Below are 12,879 nucleotides of genomic sequence, written 5' to 3'. Positions count from 1 at the left end.
ACAGTAACATATATGCCCCTAATGCACACCTCCTTCTTTTTTTAAGGAAATAGTAGCAATTTTTCTGGCCCTTTTGGGTTACAGGTTGATTGTGGGAGGAGACTTTAATGTAGTTGCTAATGGTAAGGAGGATTATAAACCTGCTAAGTCTCCCTAGCCTGGCTATGAAGATCAAGGGATTGTTTTTTATGCAAAGAGTTAGGATTTCTGGATAACTGGAGAACCCTCTACCCCAGGGAATTTGATTTTACTTTCTATTCACATCCTCATAAAATATATTTGCCCTCGGATTATTTTTTGATCTCTCAGGATCTGTTCCCTAGGGTTACTGGTTCCAATATTGGCAACTATGGGGGTGGAGCTGGGTGACCGCAAGCACTTGCCTTTTTCTTGGCGGATGAATTCTGGCCTATATCATGATGACAACTTCCACTTTTATTTGAAGGAAAAATGAGGGGGAATATGTGAATACCAATTCGGGTCCAGAGGTTTTGGCATTAGTTTTTTGGGAAGCTGGAAAGGCAGTGATGCATGGCCACATCATAGATTATGTAGCAAAGAGTAACAAGGTTAGCAATGCTGCTATCCTCCAGATGGCAAACATATTAAATGTGGCACAAGATAAGCACATTGCTAATACAACTGAATAAAGTAAGAGAACTATAGATGTTGATAAATAGGCTCTTAATCATATATTATTTCAGAGAGCATCAAAATCACTATGGTTTTTTCAATGCCAGTTATACCAATATGGTAATAAGCCAATTTAACTCTTGGTTAATTTAATATGTGTTACAGGCCCTAAATCATATGGTACAGATATAAAAATTCAAACAGGGAAACATATGCAGGCATTAGTGGATATCACTAAGAGATTCCTGATTTGTGTAGCCAAAAAACTATGGCCATTGATGTTCAAAATGAGTTTTTTAGAACCTTTAAATGGCCAAGTGGAAAGGTTAAATGGGCCGGTGAGTGATGGGGAAATCTTCTGGGTGGTTCAAAATTTCCAATTAGGTAAGGTAACTGGGGGGGGGGGGGGGGGGCAGAGTCAAGCTGGCTTCGTGAAGAGAGAATACGGTGTTTGGGCCCTCACACACTCGAAAATTGTTTTCCTCTGGTAACTGATGTCCTATACCAAAAGAAAGGGTCGGTTTAGGGAGATTTCCCCTACTCCTCCCACTTCTGGCTCAGTACAACAACTTATCGAGAGCTTTTTCACCTAGCTGGAACAAGAAACTTCGGGAGCGTCTGCTGCGGGTGTTGGTGAGTTGCACATCTCCCCCCTGCTGGACATGCATGTCACCTTGAGTCCCGGAGAGCCTTCGACTCCCTCATCCCCGGTTCATGTTCAGACTGTGGACCTGGTTACACCGACTAGATGTGATTCATCGATGGAGCCATTGCTGATAGAGGCCGGGACCCAGCCTAGCATGGCGAGATCCGGAGGTGGTGGCCAGAATGAAGAACCAACACCAATATATCCCTTTCAGGGGTTGGTAAGACCTAAAGAACATTTTGGCGCAATTCAAGCATATACAAAAGTTGGGGATGAGGAATCTGTGTGGCTCCAAGGATTGGGTAGGTCCCACAGTGACAACTTGGCTAGTATTATTTCTACACCAAAATTGGTCAAGTTGAAGTTATTACCTTAGACTCAGTTTGGAAGCTCTTACTTCAATTCAAAGATTCATCTCTGTGCTAACTACGGTTATGACTAAAAATAAACATTCAGTTCCAGCTATAGAAGCTGTAACTTCTGCCCATAATGTTAAGATTGCCACTTTGGATCAAAAAACGGAGGCAATATAATTAGTTCAGAATGGTCTTGTACAATCTGATTTAATTAATACAAAAAAGTTGGAAAATATGGAAAATGCTTTCAGAGCTTTAAACCTGAGAGCTTTAAATTTTCCTTGTGTCATGTTTGCAACACCTCGTGATGTCTTTAAGAAGTATTTACAGGAAGTCTTGCTTTTTTCAGCAGACTCTTTTCCTCCTTTATCTCGGATATATTTTACATCACGGGAGAAGAAAACTGATCTTCCCAATGCATCACAAGAGAACTCTGGTCCAATGGTCCCTATTGAAAAAGTATCCATGTTTTTGGAATCCTCTGGGACAGATCAAGTGGAGTATTGTGGAACTTTGTTTATTGCATTTGTTTTTTCATCTGATCGTGATTCAGTATTGAAATTGTTTCTTCATAATCATGATAAGCTATTTCTTGGACAGAAAATACAGATTTATCCAGATATTACTAGGGTCACTCAACACTGCAGAAAGAAATTTCTTGAATGGTCAAGAAACATGTCAGTTAGGGGCTAGCATGATGATACGTTATCCTTGTAAATGTATTCTAAGATTTCAGAATAACAGATATGTTTTCTTTGAGCCCTCTCAATTATGCTTTTTTCTTGATTCTCATTTGACATTAACTAGCCAAACTGTAAATTGAAGAATAATTTGAATATGTACTGGCTTCTTTCTGTTTTCCTCTAACTTAGTCTTTTGTATGGGGTGCATTCTTAACCCTTGATTTCCACCCCCAATTTCTTGGTATAGGAGTTAGAGGGGTTAAGATTTACTTTAATTTTCTTTTTACATTGTATTTTCTTTTATTTTTTTCCCCAGAACCCTTTTACTCCATATTGCATTGATATGTTGTATTGCTGTCTAAATTGTTAAATTTAATAAAGATAAAATTATAAAAAAAAAAAGGTAAGGTAACTGGGATAGATGGGATAGGAACAGAGTTTTTTTTAAACTTTTTGCGTTTTCCTATATTACCATCTCTGGCCACATTTTTCAATTCTCTTGTAAATATGGGGTCTCTCTCTCCAGTTATGAACCAATCAGTAATAGTGGTGCTACTGAAAAAAGAAAAGGACTCCTTAGAAGTTGAGTCTTATAGATCCATAGCTCTTATAAATGTGGATATGAAGATTTTAGCTGCTGTACTTACCCTGATGGGCTGGCTCTCCACAATATATCGCAATCCTAGTGCTCAGATTCTTCTAAATGGAGAATTATCACCTTCTTTTCCATTACAATGTGAGGTTATGCAAGGATGCCTTCATTCTCCCCTCTTATTTGCTTTTGCGATTGAACCCTTAGCTATTCATTTAAGGGAAGAGAATAGTCTTCATGGGATGACAGTGGGAGAGCACTGATTGAAAATGTCTATGTTTGTCAATGACATTTTATTGTATGTTGGTCAGCCAAAGATTAGTATACCAGTGATAGTGGATATATTTTCTCAATTCTAAAAGATTGCCGGTTTAAAAATAAATTTTAGTAAGTCTGAAGCACTTGCATTGCATTCAAATGTTAAGATGTTATGGGAAGACACCTCAACCTTTCCATTTACATGGGCAAACAAAAAATTAAATATCTTGGAGTGTGGGTCCTAGGAATCTTGCTTCTCTTTATGATGTTAACATTAAAGAGGTTGTCTTTAATGTTTACACACAACTCCAATCTTGGAAATCTCTACCTTTGTCTATGTTGGGGAGGTATGCATTGGTGAAAATGGTAATTCTCCCAAAGATTTTGTACAAAATGCAAATGCTTCCTTGTTGGCTCCTGGTGCAGGATCTGAAGAGATTGAGGTCTTCATTCGTTTTATTTATCTGGAATGGGAAGGGGGCCCATATCAGTTGCTCTAAATTAATGGGCAGAAAGGAATATGGGGGAATTGATTTTCCAGATTTGCATTTCTATAATGCAGCATGTCAGCTGCGTTTTATGGGCAAGTAGATTTCAGGTAATTATGTGTACTGTGAGAAAGGGTTACTTCATAACATGTTATGCCCTAGGAACCCCATGTATTTGCTCCAAACCATGGCTAAACAATTACTGAAATTAGTGAATACAAACAATCTACTGAAGCCCATTGCACTTGCATGGAAATGGTTGTGCAAGGTTGAGGGGGAGGGTATGGTGGAAGATCAGTGCATCAGTCTTTCTATATGCCCCTTCTTGGAAATAAAGATTTTCTGCCTGGTATTGAATATGGATCTGTCTTTCATCAATGGAAGGAACGGGGAATTTTATGGAACTCTGACTTACACGTAGAGAACAGTTCTACTTTACAGCTATACAAAAAATCTACCATATTCCTCCCTCGCAAATATTTGCGATCTTGCTAGCCATACATTATGTGACATGACTGAACTGGCCTGAAGGTGCCCATGTTCATGAATCCTTGTTTTGGGTGGATGTCCAGAACACGCTGGCTAAAGGGAACTCAATTTTGGACTGGCATAAATTATGTAAAAATTGATTTCTGGTACAGCATTTGGACTCGCTCAGTACGTATTGGTCTTCTCTACTCAATGATACAATTGCTCCAGACAACATTAAGGTATGTTTTAAAGAGACATATCAATACCATAAAGACTCAAATTTAAGGAAAATGAAATTCAAAATACTCCACCATGCATATATTGATGGTGTAAAATGGCTTAAGATGCGACTTTCTTCTTCTCTTTTATGTGCTAAATGTGTTACTGAACCTAGCACCTTATTGCACTGTTTTGTGTGTAGCTCCAAATTAGATGTTTTTTGGGTTAAAGTGACACAGGTGATTCAGAAGCAAACAGGGTGAAAATGCTTCAAACTGGTAAAATATTTTTACTTGGAAATGTCCTATCAATCATCGACCTGATGTCAAAAAATTTCTATATCTACGCTAGCATTTAATTGCATTTTGGTTTATTGGGTACCTGAAGGAACACCTTCATTCGATCTTTGGCAGGAAAACATGATTACAGCAATGCAAGTAGAATGGATAGATGTCAAGTTCACTAAACGTTCTGTGTCTGCCTGGTATGAAGAAGTCTGTAAAATCCTCATTAATCAATTACATTTAGTGACACAGCACCATCTCTTGGACATGGGATATTCAACCAGTTGGACTGAAAACTTAGTTTCAAAGAGCAAGTTGAAACTAGTGTCTTGTGCGGTTAATGTTGGCATAAGTTGCATTTATGTACTCTGTAATCTCTTAACCTTGTAATCTTATCATTACGCCTGCCTGTTTCTGGTAGAACTATTATAGTAGAGGATGGGGGAGGGCAATGCTGATTTGTTTGATTTGTATGAGGGGATGAGAGATTTAACTTGTTGTTGGGGGAGAATGGCATGGATGAGTGTTCTGGGGATTTGCAGTGTTTTGTTTTCTATTGGCTAAAACTTAGTGGCTGGCTTTTCAGATGTTAACTGTGATGGTTCTGACAGTTTATTGTGTATTAGTATGCAATAAAAGCTATTTGGAAAAAAAATAACAACTTCCAGTTGGGACTGGACCCAAGCTCCGGCCTAGGCTGAGGCCCAGGTTTTGGGACCTGGCCTATGGACTGGGCTCTGACATCTGACCTGGGCCCAGGCTTTCTCCTAGGCTGCGCCCAGGAGCTACCACCCGGCCGAGGCTGAGACTCCAGCATCTGGCTGAGGCCTGGCATCCGGCTTAGGCCCCGGCATTGGGCCTAGGTCAAGATGTTGGGACCAGGCCTCCAAGCTTCAGCCTTTTTTAGAGCCTAGAACAAAGTCACAGCAACCTACTGCGGCCTTGGCCTAGGTCTCATCAGCGAATCCCCATTAGACCGGGTAAGTGAGAGCCAGGGGAGTTCTTGGCCCTGCCATTTTTCTGGGTTGGAGGGATGGGTGTTGAGGAAAGGAGGCCTTTGGAGGCCCCATTTCATCTTTTTTTCTTTTTAATATTTTTTTATGTTTGATGTTTTGTTTTAATTGAAAGAAACAAATTAAAAATTAAATGAAATGAAATTTGTGGTCAAAAAACCTCTCGAAAACAAAACAAAAAACAAAACACCTAGAACATAACTGGACTGGGCTCTGACATCTGACCTGGGCCCAGGCTTTGTCTTAGGCTGAGGCCCAGGAGCTACCACCCGGCCGAGGCTGAGACTCCAGCATCCAGCTGAGGCCTGGCATCCGGCTTAGGCCCCGGCATTGGGACCAGGTCGAAGTGTTGGGACCAGGCCTCCAAGCTTCAGCCTTTTTTAGAGCCTAGAACAAAGTCACAGCAACCTACTGCGGCCTTGGCCTAGGTCTCATCAGTGAATCCCCACTAGACCGGGTAAGTGAGAGCCAGGGGAGATCCTGGCCCTGCCATTTTTCTGGGTTGGAAGGATGGGTGTTGAGGAAAGGAGGCCTTGGGAGGCCCCATTTCCTCTTTTTTTTAAAAATATTTTTTTATGTTTGATTTTTTTTTAATTGAAAGAAACAAATTAAAAATTAAATGAAATGAAATTTGTGGTCAAAAAACCTCTCGAAAACAAAACAAATAACAAAACACCTAGAACATAACTGGATATTCAACAGTCTTACATAGCAGTCCTGCTTATTTGGATATCTAGCGGTAAATGTGCTTTCAATGTTGGCCTCCAGGTTTTTAAATGTATAAGGATAAATCTATGAATTAGATGCCCTAAATAGTTTACCCACAGACTGAAAATAGGAAAATCCCTTTACTACATTTGGCTCTGTCTACAGATTTTCAAAAATAGAATATGAGAGAGACTTTCTTTTTTTCAAGGTGTGGCAGAAATTCCATCAATGGAGGGGAACATCACCTGGACGATCTGCTGAATTTACTGGTCCACCTCACAATGTGTGGGAAAACAGAACTGAAAGTTGCAGGCAATGTTTCCCACCCACAGCTTATGGACTTTCAGTATCAACAGGAACCATTCTCAGGTTAGTATATTTTAGATGTCATAATGCTTCTGTAATAGATCTTTGGTTTCACCACATCTTGAGTAATATGGTATATCTCAAAAAAGATATAGCAGAGCTAGAAAAGGTACAAAAAAGTTTAACAAAAATGATAAAGAGATGGAATAGTTTCCTTATAAAGAAAGGCTAATAACATGTTAGGACTCTGACAGACAAGAAGATAGAGGGGATATGATAGAAGTTTATAAAACCATAAGTGCTGTGGAATAGTTTAGAAAGGAACGGTTATTTACTCTTTCAAAAAGTACCAGAACTAGGGGACAATTTGTGAGATGAACAGATTTAAAGTAAATGTTTCTGTTAATGAACAATTTAGCTGTGCAATTTATTGCTGGAGGATATGGTCTAGGTTATTCTAAACAAATAAGTTTGACCAGAGAATCCCTGGCTAGACGACTGCAAAACCTTACTTTTTTAAAATTACCTTTTTAATTTAACTTCATAGAGATTTTGTTTGTCATGTTTGTAATTGTGTTGGAATTAATTTTTATCTTTTTTTGCCTTTGCACTGTTTTCTACTGAATCTTTTAATGTATCTTATTGTATTTATATCATTTTTATAGTACATTATCAACTTGTGTGTTGTTCAAGGATAGGCAACAAATAAATGTAAACAAATTAAAAAAATATATTAGTTCAGTTGGGTTTAAAAATGGTTTGGACAAGTTTCTGAAGGAGAGATCCATTAACAATTATTAGACAGGCAGATGTGGGGATTGCTAACTCTTATTTCTGGGTATGAGCAATAGGTAAGGGATCTTCCCATTCAGACTTGCTGGGTCCTTCCAAATAGGCTGGATTGGCCACTATCAGAGACAGGATGATGGCTTTGATAGATCATTGGGCTAGCCCAGCATGGTACTTCTTATGCTTTTATGTTGTTATAACAAATCGGTGCTGCTGCCATATCATGAGTTTGTAGCTTGTGAAGGGTTTATAAGGAGGGTAGATGTTGCACTCTGTATTAAACCACCTTCAGTGTCATCGTAATGCAGCCAGATTAAGACATGCTGAGGCCCTAAAATATGAGGGGCTCAGTATTAAAAAAATAAATGCTTATTTAAATTAACCAGATAAGACTTATCTGGTTAACTTAAATGGGATGTTCAGAAGCATGGCTATGCTGCTGAATATCCATGTATAAGTCCCTATATCCGCTAAGTTAGGCCAGCTCCATGACAGATCTAATTTATCTGATTAACTTAACCAGTTAAGGCTGAATATTGGCATTTATCCGGTCAAGTTAACCAGATAATTAGCGCCACCCTGATCGTCCCATTAACTATCTGGTTATCTACTTAGTTGGATAAGTGATTTATCTGGTTATGTGGCAGCAGCTGTACATAGCCAGATATTCAGGGGCTGCCCCTTAGCCTGATAAGTCCTACTTATCCGGCTAAGCAGTGCTTCAATATTGGCTTCCTCAAGTTTAAGAGGCCCCATAGTATTACAAAAAAATATTAAACTTTTAATTTAGTTTTTTTTTTGTATTTGGAGGCTCCTTATAATCTGAATTCTTAAATTATAGTTTAGATAGTTTGCGTTTAAATCCAGCACTGAGTGCTGTCTCATTTTTTTGAGAAATCAGCTGACAGTTAACCAGATCATTATAATTTCCTTTTCTATTCTGATTTTTATTTTATTCCTGAGTTAAAATAAATGTTTCAGGTTTTTGAAAGCTCCTTTATTTAGCCACTCCCACCATTATAAAAGTAAAATAATAGAAGTGCTGTACAAGTCTATATCAGAAAAAAATGCAGGCATCAAATTCATGTACTTATAAACAGAGCCTCCAGTTTCCTGCAACAAGAGTTAGCAAATTCTGTGGCACATTTTTCTGAAGCATGTGAGAATTATGTGGCAAATTTGCATAATTTTGCATAGTTTCACATCTCTCTCATTGCAAAAAAAGTCAAACTTTTTATTGACAACCTTTTCAACATTATTTTAAAAAATGTGAAACTATATACAAATACATAATTCACCAAATAAAAAGGCAAACTATCAAGTAAAGACACATATGTTACATTTAACTGTGAAATGTCAGTTTTGAATTGAAATATAGTGCAACCATTCTTTTTATATTTTTTTGTTATCTTTCCAAGAAAAACAGATGTACATATATTGGACATTGGATATACTGAATACAGGAATCAGACAGAAAAAAGGGTTGAATAAGCACATGTGGCACCAATCGTCAAGATTTCTATGACTTGAAATTATCATCTATATTAGCTGTGGTAAACCAGCAGCTGTAGACTTTCAAAACACATCCAGATCTTTGTAGCTATGTGTGATTGGCTACATATACATGTGCAAGAACCTTTTAATAAAGACAAAAATTCTTCTAAAGGGATATCACTACATCTAGCAATTATATCAAAATCATCTTTGGTTTGATTTAAGAGGTCTTTAAGGGATCAAACATTCTAACTACATGCTTTCTTCATTCCAATGTCATTTCTCCCCTCCTGTTCTCTTTAGGAGAGGAGGGGATGAGGAATAATGGAAGTGGAGGGACTAGATTAAAGAATGCTTCTTCTCTTCTCTCACTGTCTGCTCCAGCCTCAGGCTCAGATCTCCTTCCTTCCTGTTCCCTGCAGGCTACCTGAAAGGGGAGTGACTGGAGCAGCAAACAGAGCTAGCTGAGACTAAAGGCAGACACAAGGTTGCTTTATTCAGATGATTTAATTAGGAATTGGAGCAGCTTTAGGTTTGTTGATTGTGTAGCAGGTTGTAAACTTTGTGGCAACAGGCTAATTACGCAGTTTTCTGGTGGCTGCAGTATCTCAGGAGACTGGGGGCACTGCTTTATAAGACATGAACACAACAGAAATAGAAGAAGAGTAGACTCGGGAAGGGGAATTTTTAAAATATAAATATAGCCACAACAAAAGCCACAAAAGAAAGGAGACCTAGAAATAACACCAGAAGGCAAGACAATAAAACCATGAATAAGACAAGTTGGTATTTTGAGGTATAGTATATAGATAGCACTGTTTTATTGTTGTTCATGGTACTTCCTTTGTATGATAGATCAGATGGAATAACAGATGATTGCTTGTAAATATTAGAATGTCTTTATTGGTGATGATTATTTTCTCTTTTCCTAGGCCTCTGGACAAGGAGTGGCCACAAATAGGCCAGGTTTTCAGGATATAGACATTGAATATGCATGAGATAGATTTGCATACACTGTATAGAAATCTATTTCATGCATATTGAGTGTAGGTATCCTGAAAACCTGACCTATTTGTTGCTTTCAAGGACCAGAGTTGGCCACTACTGCACTAGACCTTTTTATTTTTAACAACAAATAGCTATGCCTACCTCTTAGATATCTGAAATTTTAATAATCAACTCTTTTACTTTGTGCTCTCTAAGAACTTTCTTCAAAAAGTGTATTATCTTATTCTTTATCTATGGAAAAATTCTTTACTGAATAAGACTCAAAAGGATCTGTTATACTAAATTATGGTAAACTGGGAAATGTCCTGCAGGCAACTAAGTCTAAAATATCCCATTGCAAAAAGTGACCAGTATCACCACATGCACTGAGGGGTAGATTTTAAAAAATTGCGCAATCGCGTACTTTTGTTCGCGCACCAGGTGCAAACAAAAGTACGCTGGATTTTATAAGATACGCGCGTAGCTTATAAAATCCGGGGTCAGCGCGTGAAAGGGGGTGTACATTTGTGCAACCTGTGCGCGCCGAGCCCAGCGCGCGCTGCCTGTTCCCTCCGGGAACTTTCCTTCGCCCTCCCCCACCTTCCCCTCCCTAACCCACCCCCCCGGCCCTATCTAAACCCCCCCTTACCTTTGTTGGCAGATTTACGCCTGCTAAAAGCAGATGTAAATCTGCGCGCGCCAGCGGGCTGCTGGCGCGCCGTCACCCGACCCAGGGGCTGGTCCGGAGGCCTCGACCACGCCCCCGGGCCGGCACCACGCCCCCAGGCCTGCCCCCGAAACACAGCGTCGTTTCGGGAACGCCCCCGACACGCCCCCTCCCCGCCCCTTTTAGAAAGCCCCGGGACTTACGCACGTGCCGGGGCTCTGTGCGCGCCGGCGGCCTATGCAAAATAGGCGCGCTGGCGCACAGGGCTTTTAAAATCCGCCCCTTAGCTAATGATATACAAAAACACTGTGCAGTAGGGATGTGCAGAGCAAAATTTTATGTTCATATTTTTTATGTCCGAAAGGGGGTCCCACTTGCGGCCAATATGGACATAAAAAAAATCCAATGAGTTGGGTATATGTACATATGTGCAAAAAAAAAATTTAAACCCCCTCACCCTCCTTAATCCCCCCCCCAGACTTACCACAACTCCCTGGTGATCGAGCGAGGAGTGAGGACGTCATTTCTGCAATCCTTGGCGAGAAGCATGTGACGTCGGTGGCACGTCGAGTGACGCGGCGTCACGTGATTCCCGGCGAGTTCGCGCCGGACGGCTCGTTCGGCCCAAAAAGAACTTTTGGCCAGCTTGGGGGGGCCTCCTGACCCCCCCAAGCTGGCCAAAAGTTCCCACATATCGAACATATCTATGTTCGATATGTGGGAAATCCGATCGTTTATGTCGAATCAATTTTTTAAGTAAAAAAAAAAAAAGAGTTGCGTTTCACTAATGCGGTCAATCCGAATGCACACCCCTACTGTGCAGTATCTTACCTACCAAGGCTAAATCTGTACTGCCAATAATAAAATGAGTGTTAACTGGACCAAGTAACAGCAGCTTATAACCAGGGATGCACTTTCCCGCATTGGACAAATATAAAAAACTTGAACATCATGGCCACTTGCTCTCCTATAAAATTGTGGTGAGTTATTGGAGGAAGGAGAAAGAGGATGATGAATGAGGTAGAGGAGTTAGATATAGGAAGAGGAGTGGGAAGAAGCGATGGAAAAATAAGAGATCAGTCTTTTCCATCTCTCCCACCTCAACATTCTCATTTATAGGGTGCAATAACTTTTGCTACAATAAATGATTAATACTTAGAGTGAAATGTTTATGCCAAGGTAAATCCCATTATTACATCGTCAACACATTACTGCATTTAAGTACATAGTTCTGTAAATGTCATTAGACTGGAGAAGGACGTATACAATTGAGAGACTGAAAGAATGTTTGAGAGAGAATGTTTCTTTTAAATATTTTAAACTAAAAAAATAGTAGAAATATCTTATTCTCTGTTCTATTCTAAATAACAATTATACTGATATTTTTTAATTTTTTTTTCAGAAACTACTGTAAAAAATCTACAGGTATTTCAGGTGTTGCAGTCCGTATTTGAGAAAACCAATGATGTATATCTGTGCAGAAAAATGTTATCCACTATCAAAACAATCTGGGCATTAGACAAGATGAATTTCTTTCTCCTAGAATGGACACTGCAGCCCATCTCACAATTTGTTGAGGTCATTCACCTGAAACCACATCCTGTTCAGCTTCAATTTTTCCAGTTGATTGAGTATGTGGTCTTCGAGTTGTCTTACATCCCTCATGAAATTCTGAAAAAGCTTCAGGTTTTGATAAAGGAGAACTGCTCCTGGCCCTGCACAGTGATAGCACTGGAGTGCATACAAAGCATCACCAGGAGGGATGAACTCTTCAATGATATCTTTAGAGACTCTGGACTCTTGGGAATGCTTCTTGCCCACTTACGGAAACAAGCCAAGTTACTCAGGAAATCAGGTAATTTGCTGATTCCTTTCAAATCTGATAGTTATTGTAGTTCAGTGTTTCTTCAAAAGGGGTTCAGTTCAAAAGGGTAGCTGTCACTGGATTGGGAAATCACATAGGACTTGTTATGAATTGTGCATTATTTCTAAAGGACTGAGTCAATAAGGTATTTTTTCCCATTCTATGGTATGGGGTAAAATGGAATTAGGTCCATAATTTTGCTATTTACTAAAGAAAAGGTTAATATAAAACCTTATCCTTTTCTTTTATTGGCATGGATGCTAAACATTCCCCTTTTTTTCATCTTATGTATTTATTTATTTATTATGTTGTATTATTTATTATCATTTATGTAGAAGAGAAGTCTCCACATACTCCAGTCCTTTGTGGTGATACAAAGAGGCCAATGACTTAAAGTGTGGTTAAGAGATTTACCATGCAT

The 12,879-nt window shown here is 39.2% G+C and overlaps 1 protein-coding gene across 2 annotated transcripts in view; it reads left to right on the top strand.

Annotated features, from left to right (window-relative positions):
• WDFY4 (WDFY family member 4) overlaps positions 1–12,879 on the top strand; it is a 746,928-nt gene that overhangs the window by 71,543 nt on the left and 662,506 nt on the right. For both annotated transcript variants that reach the window (XM_029609624.1, XM_029609625.1), the window contains 2 exons: positions 6,560–6,720; positions 11,997–12,449. In XM_029609624.1, coding sequence (XP_029465484.1) covers positions 6,560–6,720; positions 11,997–12,449 — 614 coding nt within the window. The remainder of the gene's footprint in view (positions 1–6,559; positions 6,721–11,996; positions 12,450–12,879) is intronic.

Source organism: Rhinatrema bivittatum, chromosome 7 (genome assembly GCF_901001135.1).
Source record: "Rhinatrema bivittatum chromosome 7, aRhiBiv1.1, whole genome shotgun sequence".
In the NCBI taxonomy this organism is placed as follows: domain Eukaryota; kingdom Metazoa; phylum Chordata; class Amphibia; order Gymnophiona; family Rhinatrematidae; genus Rhinatrema; species Rhinatrema bivittatum.
The sequence above is the reverse complement of the archived record's forward strand: the minus strand, read 5'-3'. Positions and strand labels throughout refer to the sequence as shown.